General features: G+C 36.2%; 1 protein-coding gene across 1 annotated transcript; it reads right to left on the bottom strand.

Annotated features, from left to right (window-relative positions):
• Window positions 1-1299: 1299 nt before the first annotated feature.
• Window positions 1300-4702, bottom strand: LOC147550124 (LRR receptor-like serine/threonine-protein kinase EFR). The gene is made up of 2 exons (XM_086667298.1): window positions 1965-4702; window positions 1300-1867 (listed from the first exon to the last, which is right to left on the bottom strand). The coding sequence occupies exons 1-2, from the start codon at window positions 4639-4641 to the stop codon at window positions 1410-1412; spliced, it is 3135 nt and encodes a 1044-aa protein (XP_086523424.1). The 5' UTR covers window positions 4642-4702; the 3' UTR covers window positions 1300-1409.
• Between the last annotated feature and the right edge of the window lie 18519 nt (window positions 4703-23221).

Raw genomic sequence — 23221 nt, forward strand, 5'->3', positions numbered from 1 at the left:
TTAGATCGACTCAAATCTCAATCAGTCAGCAGATTCAATTCAGAGTTTCTCTTGCTCGCAAAATCAGAATGAGTCTATACCGTAGCTCTGATACCATAAAGAACAAAAAAATAACGACTATGAGGCAAGGATTTACGTGGTTCGGCTAAGCCTACTCCACGGGAGAAGAAGAGATCTCTATTTTTCATTCATGATGTTCTTGGAGGTGAGATTACATCAGTTTATAGGCTCAATACAAAACTAATTTGAGTAACATAATAAAGTTATAGAATCTTGCCTAAACTGTTATATTCTAATCCAAGACTATGAAGGAAACATATATCCTTCAAATCTTCTCCAACAACATATACAAAAGTAGATAGAGCATTCAGAATATGACCCAGACAAAGAAAAATCGTTTGCATTCCGCTTCTCGTTTTTTTCGTAATTCAACAGAGTCTTCGGGAGTCTCATCGGGAAATTTATCGAGAACCCCTTATACTATATACAATAATTTAATAGAAGTCCGAAAGAACCGTAATTTTTCTTGCCACCTTGTGAAATTCTCTCCATTAAAAATCTCAAGACGAGTGTTGTCTTGATTCATAACAGTAGAGACTGAGTCAATGATGTTGATGCTTCCATTTCAAACTAAGTGAGATTTAATATCTCAAAATTGTTGGAAAAATATTGTTGCTATTAGTTTGAAATGACATGAAAACTTCAAAGCTGGCTAAATCGATTCTTTTAGACAGTAACTCACCCCATTCTATTATAAACCACGAGTACACAACGGGTATGGAATTATGTTTTCAGGATACGATGAAGTCTTTACAACTATCTCGCTTTAAAGTATTCACGCCTTGACCAAGATCGAAAAAACTCCGAAAAATTTACTGATAATGCCAATAGAGACCGATTTCGAATTCGACAAAAGTCTTGTAGAAAAATCCCGAGCATTCACCCTTGATTGTGAAACAAAAAATCCCATTGGATGCATCCATTTGATGCAACAGTCAGCAATTTGAATGGGTCAGCAATGCGCCCATTCAATTTCTTGACGAGATGGACAACTACCATCTTCCCTGCATCCTTCAAATGCCTTAATAAATTATTGAAAATTTCCAACATTATTATCAACAACAAAATAAAACAAGAATTCATTAAAACAAGTCTTAGGGATTTTACCATGAGCACAATAAAGCCTATTGTATTACCCTCTAAGTTCAGGAATCTTTTTCCACTTACGGACAACACTTGATTCAAAGCTTTCAGCTACACACTCCACTTGGTTTCTTAGTATTATATGATAAGACCATAAAAAAAGGGCTTCTTTGATTAAATTACAACTATCTTAATACATTTGAACTTACTTCCTACTTCTTGACACATTTTAATCAAGACCATGAATCACTCTTACTATGTGACTTCTAATGCTCTCTTGTTTTTGTTTTCTTGACACTAACATATTCGAAGAACAATTTTCTAATATCTTGAAGTTTACTAACCACATTTTTCATCATCACCCGGTCACTAGGTGAATGTTTAGAACATGTGATGCCAACTCTAATAAATTCAACCAAGCATTCCTCCATTCTATTATCTTTGTTCCTATGTCTATGCTGAACGTCTAGCACAAGTGCGGTTTCTTCTATTTCTCTTGCCTCAACCTCTTGGATACCATCTTCTGCATCTGCTATTGGAAACATGAGTGGGTCAATTATCTCCACAACTCGACTTGGAAAACTCCTTGTACAAAAATCATGAAGATTTAGACCATCTTTGAACATGTCGTTTGTCGGTCTTTTTCCTGTAAACATCTCCAACAAGAGAATTCCATAGCTATATACATCACCCATGATAGAAACTTGACTGCCCATTCCATATTCTGCAAATTTTTGATATGTTTGTATTAGAATCAAACAACAGGGTAAACCAAATCTTGTATATAAAGCGAAGCTAGTTTTGAGACTGAATATATTTACCTGGAGGAACGTACCCGATGGATCCCCTTAGCTCAAGTGACATGCTCTGATTTTGAGAAGAACTATTTGATGTTTCGAAGAGGAACTTCGCTAAGCCAAAGTCACTAACATGAGCTATTTTATCTCCGTCTATAAGTACATTACTTGGCTTTAGGTCACAGTGAGCAATAGCAGTCTCGCAATTATGATGAAGATACTCCAACGCAGAGGCTACGTCAATGGCTATATTTAGTCTTTCACTAAAATTTAGACTCTTGGGACGACCATTTTCTTGGGGATGCAACCATTGTTCTAAACTCCCATTTGACATGAATTCAAAAACTAAAGCTTTAAAGTCGTTCCCTTCATAATCAATACTCAAACATGTACTTATCACTTTAACGAGATTACGATGTCGAATATTTCTCAAAGCTTCACACTCAGATATGAAACTCTTGGAAGCACAAATCTGTTGAAGGTTCAATACCTTCACAGCAACTATCTTTCCATCTTCATCACTAACTCCTTTGTACACACGACCAAAATTACCTACACCGATCAGATTGGTGATGGAGAACCCAGCAGTCCATTTAAATAGCTCTGTGTAGGAGACGTTAGGAAACTGGACAATCTTTGAGGAGGATGCAGGAGCTTTAGGTCTCTTTACGAACTTTATCATCCAAACACAAGCAACACACGATAACATGACTACAACTAGAATACCAAGTAGTGCCAAGCTTATAATTTTCGGAGAAAGTACACTAAACAATTTCCGACTGCCTCTTTTAAAGCACATGGGCAAATGTAGTTTTGGGTTACCACCACAGAGATTATAGTTTCCTAGGATAGAAGTTTCGTTTATATTGGCGAAAATACCGCCTTTTGGTAATTCCCCTCTGAAGTCATTGAAAGAAAGATTGAGGTACTTTAGAGTCAAAAATTTCTCAAGAAAGTCCGGGATCTTCCCTGACAAATCATTGTGTGAAAAATCCAACTCTTCTGTACCTCTTAAAGTACTCAAAGACTCGGGAAGTGTTCCCTCAAAGTGATTTCGACCCATGTACAATCGTTCTAAGCTTATACAGTTGCCTAATGTGCTTGGAATTTGACCAGAGAATTGGTTATCTGAGACATGCAATTCTTCAAGATTATTCAAATTCCCCACTTCTAATGGTAAAGATCCTGTCAAGGAATTGTGATTTATAGCCAAAGAAATTGAGAGGGAAGGAAGATTGAAGAACTCAAAGGGTACGGTTCCATTGAGATTATTATATGAAAGGTTTAAAAGTACCAAGTTTTTACAGTTCCCTAGAGTAGATGGAATGCTTCCCTGTAAATTGTTCATCTCTATAAAGAGTAAATTCAACTTAGACAAGTTTCCAATGGAGGATGGGATAAGGCCTGAAAGCTTGTTATCATTCAAATTCAACACCTCTAAGTTCTCAAGCCTCCCTATCTCTACAGGGATACTACCACTCAAGTAGTTACCCTCCAATCCTAATTGTGTCAAATTGACAAGATTCTCAATCCTTGTGGGGATTCTACCATGAATAGCATTTCCTCCGATAATGAACGTTTCGAGTTTCGTCGAGAGATTGGCTATCGATTCTGGTAATTCGCCTCCTAGATGATTATCAGCTAGTGATAGGAACCTCAGATTAGTACAATTAGCTAAAGAAGTAAGGATATTCAGATCATTGAGTCCCCTTGATCCAAGTTTATTGAAACCAAAATTAAGTTTTGTTAGTCCCCGTAATTTTCCTAAGCTAATAGGTATTGGTCCACTGAGACTGTTACTTACGAAATCAAGCAATTCAAGTCCAGATATGTTTGAAAAGGAAACTGGAATATGTCCTGCGAAATTGTTTTCACCACAAAAGAAGAACTTCAAATTAGGAAGCTTGAGGCCTATATCAGATGGAAGTTGACCGTGAAGATGGTTTTGTGTAACAGCGAATAGATGCAGCGAGGATATGTTATACATTAAAGGAGGAATGACACCAGATAGTTTGTTTTGAGAAACTCGAAAGAAGCGTAAGCTCCTCAATTGACCAAATTCATCGGGTATGGCTCCTTCAAGGTTATTTCTTGCAAGTGAAAGCGCTAATAGAGATGAAAAGTTGCCTATCCAAGGTGGTATTCTTCCAGTTAGATTGTTTCCACTTAGAAGAAGAATGCGCAACTTTGTGAGTGAACTCAGCTGGTGAGGTATACTACCAACCATGCTGTTAAAAGCTAAGCTCAGGTTTTGGAGGTCTGAACAATGGTCTAGAGTGGCTGGAATTTCACCTCTAAATGAGTTGGTAGACAGATCAAGAATTTGTAGTCGTATCAAAAGACCGATCTCAGTAGGAACTTCACCATGGAAGTAGTTCTCACTTAGATTTAAATTGGTAAGAAATGTAAGGTTTCCAATGGAGGGAGCTAACACTCCAACAAGGTTAAGACTTTCTAAATGTAAGGCCACTACTCTTTCATTGGAGGGATTGCATGAAACTCCTACCCATTGACAGAAATGGACAGAGTTGTTCCATGAGTTCATTACTTGGAATGGGTCTTGAGTTATCCTCTCCTTAAACTGAAGCAAAACAAGATGGTCCGACTCGTTTCCAGAAATGGTGGTAGTCGTGAGTGTCGATTGTGATTGAGAATTCATGAGGAGAAGAAGAATGACATGAATGTATAATGATGAATTCATGTTCCACCTCAACAAAGAAAAAACAAAAAAGGAAGTAGTAGTATAGCAAACTTCTCAATGAAAGAATGAAGCTCTTTCAAGCTCATATTTATGTTAATAGTTTGATAATGAGTTCTTCTCTCTAAGTGTAATACAACTACCAACTTGCCCCCTTAGCTTTGACCCATTATTGCTGTCATGCTCATAACTTGCCTTAAATTTGAGGGTAGGCTTCAAACAGAATCCACCCTGTGAAGAGGGAAATACCTCTTGAATAATAATAACTTGAACACAGAGAGAGAAGACAAGAAAGAGAGAGAGATATGTGAGAAGATTTCTCTGTGTGTTTTATTCATTGATTTACACAAGTATTTATAGGTTTACAAGAGATTTACATATAATGGTAATTTAGGAATAATGGGAAACTTCCCTATTCATGAATATTACAATAATTAACAACTTTACATAATAGCAAAACTGCTATATTCTAACACTCCCCCTCAAGTTGGAGCCGAAAGGGACGTGAGGCCCAACTTGCCAATAATCGTCTTGAATGCATCAACTCCTAGTGGTTTGGTAAAGATATCCGCTAGTTGTTCAGAAGTTGGTGTGAAACGAGGAGCGATGACATTTGCTTTGATCTTTTCCCGAACGAAGTGACGATCAATCTCAATATGCTTTGTTCGTTCATGGAAGACTGGGTTATCGGCGATATGGAGAGCAGCTTTGTTATCACAGTGAACCGTCATGGGTGAAGAATGTGTGATGCCAAGATCTTTGAGAAGGTACTTCAGCCATTGAAGCTCACTAGTGAGATGTGCTAGCGCACGATACTCTGCTTCAGCAGAAGATTTAGCAATCGTTGGTTGTTTCTTGGATTTCCAAGAGAGATGGCTAGAACCCAACATAGTGAAGTAACCCGTGGTAGAACGACGAGTGGAGGGGCATCCAGCCCAGTCAGAGTCACAGTATCCAGTGATGTGCAGAGAACTGGAAGAAGAGAGAAGAAGGCCATGGCCAATGGATCCTTTGACATAACGAAGGACCCGATGAGCAGCATCAAGGTGAGTAGTGCTGGGTTTTTGTAGAAATTGACTAAGATTATTGACCGCATAACAGATATCAGGACTTGTTACGGTGAGATAGAGAAGACGACCAATCAGCCGTCTGTAAACGGTGGGATCCGGAAGAGGATCACCATCAGAAGGACTGAGGCGAAGTTTCTGTTCCATTGGGAAAGGAGAAGGACGACATGCCGAAAGACCAGAGTCTTTAATGATGTCAAGGGCATATTTGCGTTGACAAAGGAATATGCCTTTGGAGGATCGGGAGACCTCGATCCCTAAAAAATATTGAAGAGGACCCAAATCCTTGAGAGAGAAAGTGGCGTGGAGAAAGGATTTAAGTTTGGAAATGGCGGATTCATCATTTCCAGTGATGACAATATCATTTACGTAAACTAGAACGTATAGATGTACGGAAGATGCGCAGAGAGAAAATAATGAATAGTCAGAGAGGGATTGAGTGAAACCCTTCATGATAAGGACGGATGAAAATTTTGAGAACCATTGACGAGATGCCTGTTTAAGGCCATAGAGAGATTTCTGAAGGCGACAGACTTTGGACTCCCCCTGTTTGGAGAAACCGGGAGGTAATTTCATGAAGACCTCTTCATCGAGGTCGCCTTGGAGAAAGGCATTATTTACATCTAGTTGGTGGAGATACCAACCTTTAATAGACGCGATTGATAGAAGAACGCGTATAGTAACTAACTTTGCGACGGGGGCAAAGGTGTCATGAAAACCGAGACCCTCGATTTGTGTGTATCCTTTTGCTACAAGACGGGCTTTGTAGCGTTCAATGGAACCATCGGCTTTGAATTTGATTTTGTAGAACCATTTACATCCGATGGCCCTTTTTCCAGAAGGGAGGTCTGTAATGGTCCATGTGTTATTTGATTCTAAAGCGGCAATTTCTTTAGACATTGCCTCACGCCAATGAGGTGATTTGACGGCTTGAGAAAAAGAAGTGGGTTCAACGGTTGTGATTACCGAATTGAGAAAGACTTGATGAGAACCCGAGAATTGTTCAAAATTTAGATATTGAGTAAGAGGGTAGACCACATCAGAATCCGGGTAAGAGTGACAGATGTAGTCATTGAGATGAGTGGGTGGTCGGCGGTTGCGGGATGGCCGTGAAGGATGAATTGGACCATCGGGAGGAGGCGTCCCTAGAGATGTGGGTGCGTGATCGATGGAGGAGGGAGCCGGGCTCTGGCTTTGGTCCGTGAGGAGCCCAGGAGTGCCCGAAGAGGAGTCGCTGTCGGGCTGACTCGAAGCGGAAGGGACAGAGCCGAAAAGCCGTGAGGGAGTGCCTATAGGCACATCAGACGCTTGATGAGATGCTTGACGAGGAGCCGATGGTGATGTCCTCGGAAAATTAAAGGAACCATCATCGTGGATGGAGACCATCGGTCGGTAAGGAGGACGAGAAGAGATATGATGTTTAGACAACACCGGAAATTTGTCTTCGTAAAAAAGGACATCACGAGAGGTGATTATTTTACGAGAATTCAAGTCGAAAACGCGATATCCTTTTTTATTGTGGGGATAGCCAACGAAAATACCCGGAGATGCTCGGGAATCTAACTTTGTTTTTACCAAAGGACGTCTAGTAAAGCACAGACATCCAAAGACCCGAAGATGGTCAAATTTGGGAGGAGAACCCAAGAGTTTTTCATGAGGAGAAATGCCTTGTAATGTTGATGTTGGCAATTTGTTGATGAGATATACTACCGTTAGAACACATTCACCCCAAAAGGAAATTGGGAGATGGGCTTGAAGACGTAAGGAGCGTGCTACTTCCAGAATGTGTCGATGTTTTCTTTCGACGATGCCATTCTGTTGAGGAGTATGAGGGCAACTAGTTTGATGAATAATGCCCTTCTTACGGAACCATGATTGAAGTTCATGATTCATAAATTCCATACCATTATCAGATCGGATTGATTGAATTTTCGGAATAGGAAACGTTCCTTGTCCGGATTGTAAATTGGAGATGGAAGAATCAAATTGAGTTGATATATAATTAGAAAAATTCTTGAGAAATTGAGTAGTGTCGGATTTATTTGACATTAAAAAAATCCAAGTGCAACGAGTAAAATCGTCGACTAAAGTTAAGAAATAACGACAACCAGAGTTTGAGGGGACGGAGAAAGGTCCCCATAAATCCGCATGAATTAATTCAAAGGGACGAGAAGAAGTAGAATTGCTTAACGGAAAAGATAAACGTGTAAATTTGGACAAGGGACAAATTTCGCACGGATTTTTATTGAATGAAACTGATTTCATACATTGAGTTCTTGAAATTAAAGACTTAAAAATAGAAGAAGAAGGATGTCCGAGGCGCCAATGCCAAATATCGGAAACATCTTTATTATATAGACTATTACTAGTAATTGAAAAGGAACAAATCCTAATATCCGTGCGGAGAAAGTATAGTCCTTCATGGAGATCACCAAGTCCAATCCTCGTTTTCGTCACTGGGTCCTGAAAGACACATGAAGAAAAATCGAATGTTACTAAACATCGAAGAGAATTGGTGAGTTGGGAGACAGAAATTAAATTGATTTTAAATTCCGGAACATGTAAAACGTTTTTGAGAATTAAATTTGAATTGAAAACAATCGTTCCAATGTGACGTACTTGAATACGTTTACCGTCCGGTAAACGGACAAAACATTGAGGTAGAGCATCAACATAATGTGAGAAACGAGATAAATAACTACATATATGTTTGGCGACACCGGAATCAATAACCCAAGGAGAAGAGAGGAATTGAATACCTGTAAAGTTAATACCTGCGTCGGTAGATCCTTGAGTAGGATTGGAAGTGCCGTTAGAATGGCGTTGGTGATCGAGAAGTGAAAGAAGACCTTGATATTCCTCTTGAGTTAATGAGGTGGCTAGAGGTGCTCCCGTTGGAGGATCAACCGTCTCGGTTACGGTGGCGGCAAGTGGACCGGTCGGTCGTGGTGGGCGATTTGGCCGAGCACCCGAGTTGGAACGGTTTGGATAACCGTTTAATTGATAACATGTAGCCCGGACGTGGCCATATTGTTGACAATAGTCACAAAAGGGACGAGCTCGTTTAGGACGTTGAGCGTTTGGTTTCTCCATTCGAAAATTTCGTTGATCATTGTTGTATGTTGCAAGGGTGGCGGCTTCCGGTGGATTGGAAGTAGCGGCCATGATATTTTGTTGGATTTCTTCTTGTTTGACAAGAGAATGAATCTTTACGATTGAAGGAAAAGGATCCATTAACAAAATTTGACTTCGAATTGTCAAAAAACGGTCATGAAGCCCTTGAAGAAATTCCATAGCACGTTCTTGATTAGTACGATCAAGTAACGATTTCCCTTGACCACAAATACATGGATCGATTACCATGAGGGATTGTAACTCATCTTATAGAGTTTTGAGTTGAGTAAAATAGGAGGAGACATCATGTCCTTCTTGTTTGAAGGATGAAATTGTCCGTTTCAATTGATAAATTTTGGGGGCATTGGTTTGAAAAAACCTTTCATAAAGATTACGCCAAATATCGGCGGCACTTTCATCGTATAAAACGGAAGACCGAATATCCGGAGCAATGGAATTGATAATCCAACTACTAACAAGATCATTACACCTTCCCCATGAGTGTAATTGATTTGGAGAAGTGGGTTTGGGAATAGAACCATCTACAAACCCGAATTTATCTTTTGCCCGAAGAGCCATCTTCATGGCTCTTGACCAAGAGGCATAGTTATCTCCGGTTAATAATGGAGTGATGAGAATAGTAGTTGGTGAGTCAGAGTGATGAACATCAAACACCGGATTAGGTGGAGAATGAGGAGTATAGTCTCCAGAATCGACTTCAGTAGTAGTCATGATAGAAGAAATTGATTATTAAAAAAAAACTGAATTGGCTCTTATACCATGTGAAGAGGGAAATACCTCTTGAATAATAATAGCTTGAACACAGAGAGAGAAGACAAGAAAGAGAGAGAGATATGTGAGAAGATTTCTCTGTGTGTTTTATTCATTGATTTACACAAGCATTTATACGTTTACAAGGGATTTACATATAGAAGTAATTTAAGAATAATGGGAAACTTCCCTATTCATGAATATTGGGAAACTTCCCTATTCATGAATATTACAATAATTAACAACTTTACATAATAGCAAAACTGCTATATTCTAACACACCCCTCTTCAGCTCATGCACTGAGAGGCCAGCTCAAAATCTATCACTTTTATCAATTTAATTTTTGCATCTTTTTCTCCATGAATATATGACAACACAGTCATACACTGATACTTGACCTTGAATTCAAAGTTAGGAGAATTTATTTTCCATGAATAAAGTGACTGTTGACCACTTGACCTTGACTTGACTTCAACCCTAAAAGACAAGGATATAATGGAGGATAGCTACAACTAGCTAGAAACTTAAAAGCCTAATACACCCACTGGGGACAAATAATAACTTCTTGTTGCCTTGTTGGAGTATCCAGGGTTGCAGTTTGGAGTAGTCCAAAAGACGATGGTTCGTTTAGCAACTCGAATGTCCATGTCACGCAAAAATGACACTTACCCAAAATGTAAGAAGTCACCCATTTTCCCGCTGAATAGGACGTGGGGCAATTTTTTCAATTCACCCATTTTCCGAAAATGTAAGAAGTCAAAGTTGTCCTTTATCGGATGTGGATGCACAAGAGTATACACAAAAATGTTAATTTAACAACTTTCTACTCGACTATGAGGGTCCCTTGGGGAAATACTTAGCCGTAGCTAAATTTTGTGTTGCTCTTGCTTAAAATGGCATTCCAATCATTTTTGAAATTACAAGGGAAGTTTTATAGTGTCTTCCCAATTTTGTTAAAAGGTCTCTTCACGAAACCATTTCACTTGATAAACAATTTTGTGTTCCCCTTATCCAGGTTGATTAAAACCAAATTAAGTTTTGTTAGTCACCTTAATTTCTCTAAACTAGTACGAACCCAGTCGACTGAGATTGTAATTCACGAAATTAACCAATTCAACTCCCGATATGTCTGAACAAAGAAACAAAGAAATAAAATCTCTTACTCCTTAGGATTTGAACAAATCCTAGATTCCTAAAGGTTGAAGAACATAACCACAAACTAAATTGCTTCACAAGATTAATAATCTTCTTTTCTTCAAACCAATATTCTGCTCTTTCAATCTCTCTTGAAAGAACCACTTCAGAAATCTCACTTTCTCTGACTTCTCTTTGTTCTGGAAGTTGTTGTGTATAATCTCTTCCCTTTCATTCCCTTTTATAATGATAAATAGGGAGGTTTACCAATAGAAATAGGAATTCCTTTTTAGGCTTAAAAAAATAGAAACTTCTATTTTTTTCCCAAACAAGGAATAAGGGAAATCCTATTCCAACTAGGAGTCCTTTTATTATAAGGAGGGACCCCAACAGTTTTCACCATGCACAATGGAAAAAACATTAGATTAGGAAGAAGTGAAATCATGTTTCACCCCAATCAAAGTTTGCCTACAATAGTGTTGTACATAGTGCTATCGGGAAATCCCTTTATGTGTTGTTTATGTGACGTCTCCTAATCACGTTGAATATTTGGCAAAATTACCAAAGAGAAAAAGGTATAGTCTAATAACTGAGAAAATGGCAGAACAAATTCAGTCAATGCATGAAAAAGTGCGAGTTAGCCTTGAGGAGATTAATGCACAACAAGACCGCAACAGATGTGCATGTCTAAAAAAATGTATACGAAGGTGATCAAGTGATGATTTTCTTAAAGAATGGGTTCACACATATACTTATAATAAGTTGCAGTTCAATAAGTATTGCCCTTACAAAATTTTGAAGAAAATCTATGACACTCCTTATGTGGTAGATCTTCCTAGAGATAAGGGAATTTCAAATACTTTTTATGTTTCAACAAAAAAAAAAAAAAAAAAACTTTTTATGTGGTATTCATATTTTTCATCCACATACACCAGTTTATCTTAATTATATAACTAGAGATCAAATTTTTTTCATGTAGAGGAAACTGGTGTAAAGGAATTGGCTGATAAATTCATAGAAGAAACCGACACTGCAAAAAATGAAAGCAAACGACTGAAACTGCCAAACTCGAAGCTACATATGTCGAAATTGAACGAAACTTTGAGCGTTGGTGCGAGACGACATGTTGCCCATTTGTTGATGCTTACGTCACAATTGATTCACTTTAGTGGCCAAGTTCCATCGTTAGACCCTCAAAACGGACTTTCAATTTTTGATTTGACCCGTTTTAAAGTTTTCTATTTTCTTGAGATTTCGCAATTCACTTATGGGTAGTTTATGGGTAATTTGAAAGGCCCCTTTGCGAAGTGTTATTGGTACCCCCTCAAGACAAATTTCAGAAAGAAAATGTGAAGAAAGGGGGCGCCAAATAACACTTTTAGGGGAATAACCCTTTAGTTATTTAAAAGGAAAAGAATGACATGAAGTGTTACATACCTGGAGCAACATACCCAATAGATCACTTAATTGAAATAGATGAAGAACTACTTGGATTTTTACCATAACTAGTGGAAATGGTGGTGCTAAGGAACTTGGCTAGTCTGAAATCGCCTGTGTGGGCAGTCATGTCATCATCTAGGAAAATGTTGGTTGACTTTCATGTTTCACACTGATAATGAAGTAATCCAATGCAGAAGCAACATCAATTGCTGTAAGAGATAAAGGATACCTTGAGAACCAGTTGGAAAATGAGGAAAAATGAAGCCAACTGTTTTAACTACCAAAGTGCTATGGGCACATCACATTTAAGCTGAAGCACTCTGGATGAAGTTCGGGAGGCACTCATGAAGAGGGTGCGGTTAATACTAAGGTTGTTATGAACAACTAATATTCTGATGGGTCCGTGGGTATATAGACCAAAATAATATTCAAAAAAGGTTTATGATCCAATCTTCCCAAAACATGGATATTTAGTCTTTTACATTATGGACATAATAACCCATTCTTTATGAGATAACTACCGTCCATGTCCCTCCTACAAAAATCACGGGATTTTTAATTTTCCAGGGTGAATTTGGAATGTTTCTAATGTGGGCGTGATTTAGGGTATTTAAAGCAGCTAACGTATAAATCCGAAATTGATTTTTCTCTATCTTCTAACCGTTTTGGAAAGCAAATCTATTTCCAAATCAATTCAAAACAAAAATCGTAACCAAATCAATTTTCTCTCTCTTTACAGATTTTGGAAACCAAATCAATTTTCTCTCTCTTACTATGTAAATTTTTTTCGATTCAAATCAATTTTCTCTCACTTAACTTTCAGATTTGAAAATAGTATATTTTCTATGATCAATTTAGCGTAATTTGGGGGTTAATATACAAAACATATATATCACTTTCTCTCACTTAACTTTCAGATTTGGAAATAGTATATTTTTCTGGGAACATTAAAGCAACATATATTTTCATTTTTACTCAAACATAAATACACATAGAATACAAATTATGAAACAAATACGTAAATTATGTATTATTTATAACGAGGAAACCATCATTTGTCAAGTATACAACATAATTTATTAAATGTATGTGGGTCTTATTCAATAAATTACACATAATTTCTTTTACATTACACATTATTTCTTTTACATTACACATCCTTTACATTCTGTCTCAAAAAAAGTACAAAATCTTCTTTGGTTCAAAAATGGTGCCCATCCATGTACTCTCTATTAGTTTCGTTGACTCACTTTGATTTGATGATTCTCTTTGAAATTTCATCTGCTATATCAAATCTACACACATAAATACACATACATTAAAGAAAAAAAAAATCATATATTGTATTATAAACTACATGTACAGTTTCGTAAATTATTGTATAATGTTTGTCAAATTTTGACAACATTTGAAGATTTTGAGTAGTTTGGTAAACTTATAAAGGCTACTGTTTTGGCTGAAAAGTACACGTAATGGTAAATAAATAATACATAATTTATGTGCACTTATACGTAAATTATATACATAGTGGTAAGAACATGAAGATATACATAAATTATATATACTTTATTGTAAAGTACACGAGATTTGATAGTAAGGCGAAGTATTTCTACTAATGAAATGAGTACTGTTTTAGTGTTAAAGCACGGGTAATGTTCTATAAATTACTATAAATTGTGGTAATTTACGATAAAGTACATGTACTGTAAATTCTGTTATGAATAACTCTACGAAAGAACAAATGTTTCAAAAATCCGTACGGATTGAAAACCAGATCTGGAGAAAAAAAAATGAGAATATCATTAAGCTTAAACTACAAATCTAAAAGTATCTGCTATGATGATTGATTGCAATAATGTCAAACTCGAGTTGAAGGATTAAACATCAAGATAAAAAACATAAATGAAATTTTAAGAGAGAGAAAGAAAATAAACATCAAACATTCGATTGATATTGATAATCTGATCTCACGAAATATCAGAAACAACAGAAGATTAAACATAGATCTAAAGAAATATGATATTATCACTGGATGCAAACATAACATACTAACTTTGAAGGAATCATTGAATAAGGAATAAACATAAAGATCTTAAACGGTCATGAAAATTTTAGGGTTTTAGTTATGAATCATTGAATAAGGAATAAACATAAAGATCTTAAACAGTTATGAAAATTTTAGAGAGAGAAAATAAACATCATACATTCGAAGTTAATGAATTAGTAAACAGATCTTATAGATATGTATCATAAATCTGATACGTTTTATAGTAGAGCGAAATAATTAGGGTTTTAATTAAAAGAAGAAATATTATATATTAACAATGGTGTTTATAAAGATTTCGAAAGTATTAAACCTGATAAATGATGAATTTGGGCAGCAATATAATGTAGAAGATGAAGATTTTCTGAGTTTAATGGAGGTTTGTCAACTGAATCGGTTTTAGATAAATCAAATAAAGAGTTTCCGTTACTAAAAATAATGAAGATATCCTTACTTTGAATAGAAACATGATTGGAGAGAAATATGGGAGATAAATATGGAAAAAGATATGCATAGATTTCGAAGGTAAATCAGTTATAAAATATGGAAAGGTTAGATTAGGGATTATGAAATAATATTTATTCTAGAGATTTGTGTTTTCTCTCTAGATGAGACCAAATGGACTAGATATCCATTTATATTATTTTTTTGGTTTTAAAACCCTTTATAGGATTAGAGAGGATTATATCTACTATTAGGACCCGGTTTTTGGGCTATAAGCCCAAAAATTCTATTCTGATTAGTTAGTTAATGTCAGTTATGACTATTTCTCTCTCTAAAACTACTTTGTAATTCTGTTTTTACTCTCTCTCACTAAACTTCATTAAGTATATAAGTGCGAGCTAATTGTAATTGAATTATTGAGTTGAGAAGTTAATGAAATCTATCTTCAAGTAACTCATTCTTTACATGGTACCAGAGCGAAAAATCCTAAAATCGATTTTCAAGCAAAATTCAAATCAAGAACAAAGAAGGGAGCTGATCTTCTGTCATCAAGGATCAGAGATACAGTCTTCATCATTATCATCAAACGAATCAACTTCAAACATTGAAACATGAATCCGAATCAAAATCAGGTAGCTTATATTCCAAATCTTACGAATTTGATATCTGCTAGATTAGATGGACCGAACTTTCTTGTTTGGAAAGATCAGGTAGAAAATGCACTGATTGAAACCCACCTAGTGTGCTACATCGATGGCACCTATAGTGAACCCCCTCAGTTAACTGTAGTGGAAGGAAGAGATGTAGCAAACCCAGCTTATCTTCAATGGCGAAAAACTGATAGTTTTGTGAAATCTTGCATAAAAGCAACAATTACACACTCTATTACTTCTGATATTCTAGGGTTAAAGACCTCTAGAGAGATACGGTGCTATTTAGAAATGGTTTTCCTTCAAGAATTTGAAGCACAAAAGTCCTCATTGAGAAACAAGCTTCAAAATTTTAAGAAAGGGTCGTCTTCTATATCTGAATACTTAAGTAAAATAAAAAATCTTGTTGATTCTCTTGTAGCTGTGAATGAAGGCCACTATTCTCTGAGTAAGTGATGGGATGTTCAACTTCTGTTGATTAAACACCATTTCGAAGCGGTGCTTCAAAATAAACCACAATGAGATGGAGATGATGAATATGAGGTTCAAATGCCTTGGATCTTTAGAATTTGGTCTGCTATGAATTGCATGACGCCCTTCTGCAAATGATGTTGTTGGTAGAGTTGAATACCTAATCGTGTAGGGAAACATTATTCAATGAACTACTTCACATTGGAAAATAAAATGTGCTCTGCTTTCTTGGGCATGATTGCATAAAGAGGCAGAGATGTTGTTCCAGTTCGATATATTTATCTAACACTATTGTTCCAGTTACATCCATTTATGTAACGTAAATTTATTTATTACAGGTGCACGATATTATGTTGCAACCGAAATATAATCTTAGTGATACTTAACTTTTCCTTCCTAGGGTTTGTTCTCCCCACCCTTTCTTCTTCCATAGCCTCCGATTTTGAATATTCCTAGGACTTGTTTACCATCTACATCGTGGAAAGGTGAGGACCGAAACACATTCATTAGAAGGCAACAAGTAAAATAGGTTGAAGAATAAAAACACCAAGGTCTTTGAAGAACAGAAACACAAAACCAAATCTCAATATTTCTTCACCAAATCAACAATATGAACATGCCTGATGTCTTCACCAATAAACCTTTATCAGTTTTGCTCAAGAAATCAAACCCTTCCAAAATTAATAACCCCAGATCTGATTTCTTCACCATTAATATAAACGTAGGTCTTTGATGAACATAAGAGGTATATATCAGATTTTTTTAATGTTAGTCTCTCATGTATTTCTTCACCATTTGAATAACAGAAGAAAAGTTTTTTCGAGGAAAAAGCAACAATGAAAACTGTTAATTGAGAAGAGGCGTGAGTTTTAAATTAATGAGAGAGAGGGCGATTGAGTGTACATGTGAGAGGAAAGTGGAAGGGTGTCAGACTTTTTGAAGATATTTAAAGATTTGGCGGGATTTTCGTTTATGGCACTATCGTGATCTTTGAAAATCAATGCCTTTTTACGTCTTTTCGTCATAGTCTCTAACCCATTAAACCAATTTTTCGTCCGAACAAACTATCCCGTTATTAGGGTTTTGATTTTGGGCCTTTAGCCCAACCCCCTTTTTATAAAAACATTGAGAGAGTCATTAGAACTTTAATGGAACTAGCAGCCAGCTCAAGGGGGGCAATTTGGGTAGTTAGTCATCTATAGGAAACTATTTTGGTGAGTTGATCATCTTTATGGTCCACAAAAATAGAATTCACACATAAATGTTCTAAGTAATAACGGTGACTAATCTTTATACTAACTTAAGATTAGGAAGTTGATTCTGTATTAGGTCCAAACTTTGGGGAGTTAAAACCTAAGCCCCCAATTTTATCCAATTGACTAATTTTTCCCCGATATTATCATTTTCGTTAGGAGGTCATCTAGTATTTTATTCTTTCCAGCTTTATCATTTTGTCAGTCTTGCAGTTTTTTGGTTTCTCTTTTATAGCCTCTCTTGTTTTCACTCATCTTTTTTGTAATGTCATAAGAGAAAAGGAGCAACAAAGAATAACCAATTAGAAATGAATTAAATGAAGATGGTAAGAGTGAATAAAAGAAATTGAGAATGAAGAGAAATCTTTCTTGCTAACTCCCAAATTGATGAGAAAGAAGAGGCATGCTGATTCCGCCGGACCTCTCTCTGAACCAGACTTATCTATTCTTCGAGCACGCTTACTCACAAATTGATGATTAGGAGGAGTGAAGAAAAATCACACAACCTTAAAAGATTACAAAATTGATATGGTGTCTTAGCATAGTAACATTTTCTTCCATCAAGAATTGAACCTGTAAAACTCCCTACTTCTTTCATGGTAATTTCGTTAGTAAATCTGTAAATTCATGAAATTTCTCTTTCCAATGCTAATACACCAAAGACTGTTCGAAAAAAAAATGTTAGAAAGAAGATAAAGCCATGTAACTTGCTGAAGAAGAAAGTACGTGATAAAATAGTGAATTTGGTGAAGGGAAGAAAAGTGGTGGACTTTATATAGATGAGAGACCAATGTTATCCTATTTGCATGAGATTTGGGAAGGTTTCAACTAAAATTGAGTATTGTTCAACAAAAAAAAAAAATTAAAATTGAGTAATTAAAGGTCACAGTTACGGAACACTCTGGAGAATAAAGACTTGGTCAATCAAAATTGACTTAGGATTATTAATATCAGATTTTTACTCGTATTTTGTTACGAGATTTTTTACTCTTTCATTGGGCGCAATAACAAGAGAGTAACTAAAAGATATATATTTTTATGCTTACTAGGGTTGGAGAGAAGTCGCTTTTAGTTATTTCCATTGTATTAAAATATAATTTTAGATTAGAGTTTGTGATTGTAGAATGAATTTATTAATATCTTTTTTAAGTTCTCCCGAACTAGTTTTTTATTTTTATTTTATGAAATCCTGAACTAGTTGGTAAGAATGGGTTAGTTAGCTATCTATTAAATATTTTTGGAAGTTTTATAATCCATTAATTAATATATTACGTTAGGTAGGAAAAGGACCAAGATTTTGTGAAAATAGTCGCACATGAGAGAATGGGTATCTAGCAACCAAGAATATAAGGTCTAGGTCCTCTCCACTCATTGCCAATTGATTTTGAGTTTTTTTTTTTGATGAGGCAATTGGTTTTGAGTTGGATGGCCACAAACTTAACATGGTATCAGAGGTAGTCCCACACGTGATAGGCATAAAAGTCACACGTACTCCACGTCACCCAAAAAAAATACACGTGTTAGGTTCAAAGAACGTCACACGTGAGGGGGCGTGTGAAAATAGTCCCACATGGAAGAATGGGTATCTAGCAACCAAGAATATAAGGTGTAGAGTCCTCTCCGCTCATTGCCAATTAATTTTGAGTTGGATGACCACAAACTTAACAGATTTTGAGATAGATTTAAGATTTGCCATATGATTTTGCATCCTTAATAAAGTCTAGGATCCGAGATTTACAACGTGTGATTCTCCATAATGCATTAGTATAATAGACACCTTACATTATAGATCATACATCAAATGGCTTGGATACACTATAGGGATGAGGTATGTTCATAAGTATCATGGAAATTGCTATTGGGTTCTGCTGCAATTATAGTGCATCCGCTCTAAAACCATCTCCCATCATTAATTTTGTGTGTTCGGGAAATGCGTGGAGTGACAAGTAGTGTATACAAACCACATTGGTTATTTTACATATTCAGCCAGAAGACTCTCTCCATCTTTTACTATTAGGTGTTGATTCTAAATCTCTTGAATTGGGAGCTGCCATGATCCTGTGTCCACGAGTTTTTCATGGACTTTTCTGTGGGGTTTGAGAGCACTTGGTGTCTCGCTTATGAGACATCTCGCGGATAATCTACTTACCGCTGACTTTTGCTTTATAGTTTGGGCCACCCATAGTCCCCCTGGTGCTATCCGTTTTCACAGTTGGTTCTAAGACTCGAAGGCAGTGAGACAACCGAAGTTGGTTCCTGGTGTGTGTTGAGACATAATGCATAGATGATAGTATCGTCACGCATGTGTTGAAACATGACGCGTAATCAGCCATTCTAAGATACTTTTATTATTTAGGAATAAAGAATTGTGTATATCAGCGAATCGGAATTAAGAACAAAGAACCGACTAAAGCTGCAAACAATTATTCTAATTCCAATTAGTGGAAGCTTTGGTACAATAAGTAAAATATCTTAAAAAGAAGTCCCAATTAATTGATTTTCTTAAGTGAATGTCATGTTAAGCATCCGAGTTATGTTGTTAAATTGAAAAAAACCCTAAATAAAGTCCTAATCAGTGGGAAAACGTACAATAGGACATTAAAAAATTGTTGATCTCTCAAAAAAACAAATGAAATTATAGATACAAAATTCGCAAGTGTTATGTTTTGTTACTTTATGACATTTTATATTTTTGTATAACATTCTTTTTTTTTTATTTGGTGTTTTGTGCACAAAAATATTTAGGTCATCTTATAACACATGTTCAATCTTGAAAAATTCAAGTTGATTTTTCAACCTCAATATCCTAATTCCTACACCATTGTAGCACTTTTATGTGAAAATCAAGTAAAAGTTCAGTAGTAATTCTTAAGCAGTTTTAAATTAGGTTGACGTGGTTTAAGACTATCATCAACACTTTCTTTTGTGTTGTTATGATTCAATGATTCATGACTTACACAATGCAATGAATGTTTCCTTAGTTGGACATTTTGTAGATATATTTTATCTATATCATGTATTAATATAGCAACATACATCTTTTGTTTTTGTGAAAGTGACTTTCAAAGTCATTACAACGGCATAGATATATACATCAAAGATCTGATAAACACGATAACTGCCGAAGTTAAATTTTTTTCTTTTGAAACAAACAGACCTAAAGCCCTACGAATTAAACGGCTTAAAGGCCACCTAACTAGATTATTTATACCTTTTAATAACCCAAGTTCAATAAACCATGGATTCCACCTCTTCCGAGAATCGAACTTGGGACCTCCAAAATATTGAATATACATATTAAAATGTAAGAATATAATAAATATTATTTTTGAATGATATTTGTAAAATAAATATACAGTTATATTTGTGGGAAATGCTAAGTGTACAAAGGTTTTTAACAAAATTCTTGACTTGGTGAGTCACTCAGATAAAAGGACGGTCCACATCGTAGTCAAAGTTTGATAAATTTTGTCTTACAGTTAAAGTGAGCTAGCAAGTCAAGGATTTTGTCCGAAAGATTTTGTCAAAAAACTTTGTCTTGCAGTTTATTGTAGGAGCATCGGAGAGCTTCAAAATGATTTTGTTTTTCTAGTATTTGACCAATTGTAACTTTCGCAATCCTGTGGTCGTTTGAGTTCCTTCTGTTGAGTGCGTCTATAATTTTCTTAGAAACTCTTTTTAGTATGATTTTGGTAATATGTCTTTTGGCTGTCTTGAAGTCCCGCAAGAGCTACTCTCGCTTCTCTTTCATCCACCGATTTATTCTTATAACATGTGTACTCCCCTGCACGACATTCCCACTTGGTATCATAAACTGCAAATCTTATAACTATAGGATTTTTAACATCAATAAATTACACATCGAAGTTTATCTTAATAAAATTGTGAGGGGGTGGTTTCATGGTTCTAGGTCATGATGTTTCGAGATGAGAGAAGAATTTTTGAGTTGAAGGAGCTGAATGAAGGCCAAGATTCTTTGAATAAGCGATGGTATGTTCAATTTCTACTTTTTTTTATGAAATAAACTAGCATTAAACCAAAAAAACAGTCATACAAAATACTCTAATTTAAAGCGGAAACAAAAGGAGGTACTACATTCCAAATTTTTCTCTGACTATTGAGTCTACCCCATTTAGCAAGAATATCAGCTTTGGCGTTGCATTCCCTGGGAGCATAGGAGAGGATTATGTCTGTGAACTGATATTTAAGAGCCAAAGATTGTTCCATGACCTTTTTGGATTGCCAGTGTAGCCCATCACTGTTGTCGTTGATGTACTGGATCAAGGTTTGATTGTCGCTCTCTATGTGGACGTGGTGGATACGTAGTTGAATGGCCCATAAAATGCTAAAGTAAATCGTCATACGTAGTTGAATGGCCCATGAAATTAGCTTCTTCATCGTGAATGATACATCCAATTCCTGCTGGTTCTGTGAGTTTCGTGAAAGAAGCGTCTATATTTACCTTAAGAATGGTGTCGATGGAGGTCTCCATTTTTGTTTATGTGGTTTGTTCCTGCATTTGTTCGTTATAATAGATTCAATATTGAGTGGAGTGGTCGAGGAGTTGTTAATTCGAGTGATCATCTGTATAGGGGTTTGTTTATTGGTCGAAAAGCAGTTTTCACACCTGGCTTTAGGGGTGAGCAGCGGTCGGTTTTTTTCGGTTTTGATTCGAGCCGGAGCCGAACCAATAAGTGGTGGTTTGACTAAATCATCGGCCGAAGTCGAGCCGATCATTCGGCCGGCCGACATGGTTCGGCTCGGTTTGGTTCGGCTCGGTTGAGTTCGGTTGATCGGTTTAACCGAACACTATTTATAGAAAATGTCAAACTAATGTTATTCATTTCATTGGATATACAGAAAATAAAAATGAAGAGTCCATCTTACTTTTCCACCATTACATATACGGAAAATAAAAATTAAAAATTCTTCGTACTTTTCTACCATTACAAACAAAAAAAGAAGTAGAAGTGCGAATGCAAAATCTATATTTTTAAGTTATTAACTAAGAATGAGTTGTGATACATAGAACATTGGTGAAGACTTACCTGTAAAAACCTTTCAATCAAGTTGAATAGGTTGTGGTTGACGAAGCCGATAACAACAACTAGGAAGGAGGACAAACTTTGACTTGGAAAATTTGATTATGGTTTTCCTAATTTTTTGTCTTATTAACTTTACAAAATTATTATTCCCTCTTTCCAAAGAGTTCGGTCGGTTCGGTTTGGGCGGTTTCTAGAAACCCAAGCCGAGGCCAAACCAAGTCGATTTGGGTTGTTCGGTTTTTCGGCCGAACCGAGTCGAACGGTGATCGGTTCGGTCCAAAAACCGATCTTTGCGGTTCGACTTGGTTTGGTTTGGCCTATTGGTTCGGTTTTTGCTCACCCCTACCTGGCTTTACATACGAACCATAGTATTTTGGCGTATAAATTGGTTGTATCTTCCTCTAAAATTTTCCATTGTTTGATCCAAAGATTTACCGTGCTTAATTGTTCCGTTCTGACCTGAAAATTGAACCATACTGCTCTAGCATAGTCACAATGTAACATCACATGGTCTAAAGTTTCATTTTCATTACAATTGATACAAGAGTAAGAGTTGCTGATATACTTACCGATTTTGTCCTTTACTGGTAAACTATTCGTGCAACATTTCCATAGGAATAATTTTATACGAGGAAACGTGTTCATATTTCAAATAAAAAACCAGTTGTTCTGGTCATGCATTGGTCTTGAACTTCATGTTCTAAAAAAATTATACATAGATTTACTCGAGAAGTTACCAGATTTTGTTAGCGTCCATTTGGCTTTGTCTGCCTGGTCTGTCCGCAGATTTATACTCGTTATTGAGCTGCAAATATCACTGTCAAAACAATTGTTAATTAAATTCATATTCCAGGTATTATTAGTGATGAGTTGGGCAACCCATTCAAGATTCGAGCCGCTCTGATTAGTGAGAGGAGAAGGATGGTTGGGAATCAAATAATCATGCCAGATATTGACGTGACTGCCTTTGTTAATATCCCAGAATATAAGACCTCCACTTGTCTGAACTGTATACTGATAGATTTCCACGGCCAGGAGTGGTTAGATTTGGGGGGAGTGGGTTTGTTAGCCTTGGGGAAATACTTGCCTTTGAGAACTTGAACCCAGATCGCCTGAGGGTTGTTGAGCAACCGCCAGTTGAGTTTGTTG

This window comes from Eschscholzia californica, unplaced genomic scaffold (assembly GCF_041429995.1).
Source record: "Eschscholzia californica isolate CP2 unplaced genomic scaffold, dmEscCali1.0.p SCAF_3, whole genome shotgun sequence".
In the NCBI taxonomy this organism is placed as follows: domain Eukaryota; kingdom Viridiplantae; phylum Streptophyta; class Magnoliopsida; order Ranunculales; family Papaveraceae; genus Eschscholzia; species Eschscholzia californica.

Bases quoted from the DNA above. Each gene is read 5' to 3' on its own strand.
- LOC147550124 (XM_086667298.1), bottom strand. From the start codon at position 4,641: ATGAATTCATCATTATACATTCATGTCATTCTTCTTCTCCTCATGAAT. The intron at 1,868-1,964 runs GTAAATATATTC...AAAAATTTGCAG, and splicing joins CATCGGGTACGTTCCTCCAG to AATATGGAATGGGCAGTCAA.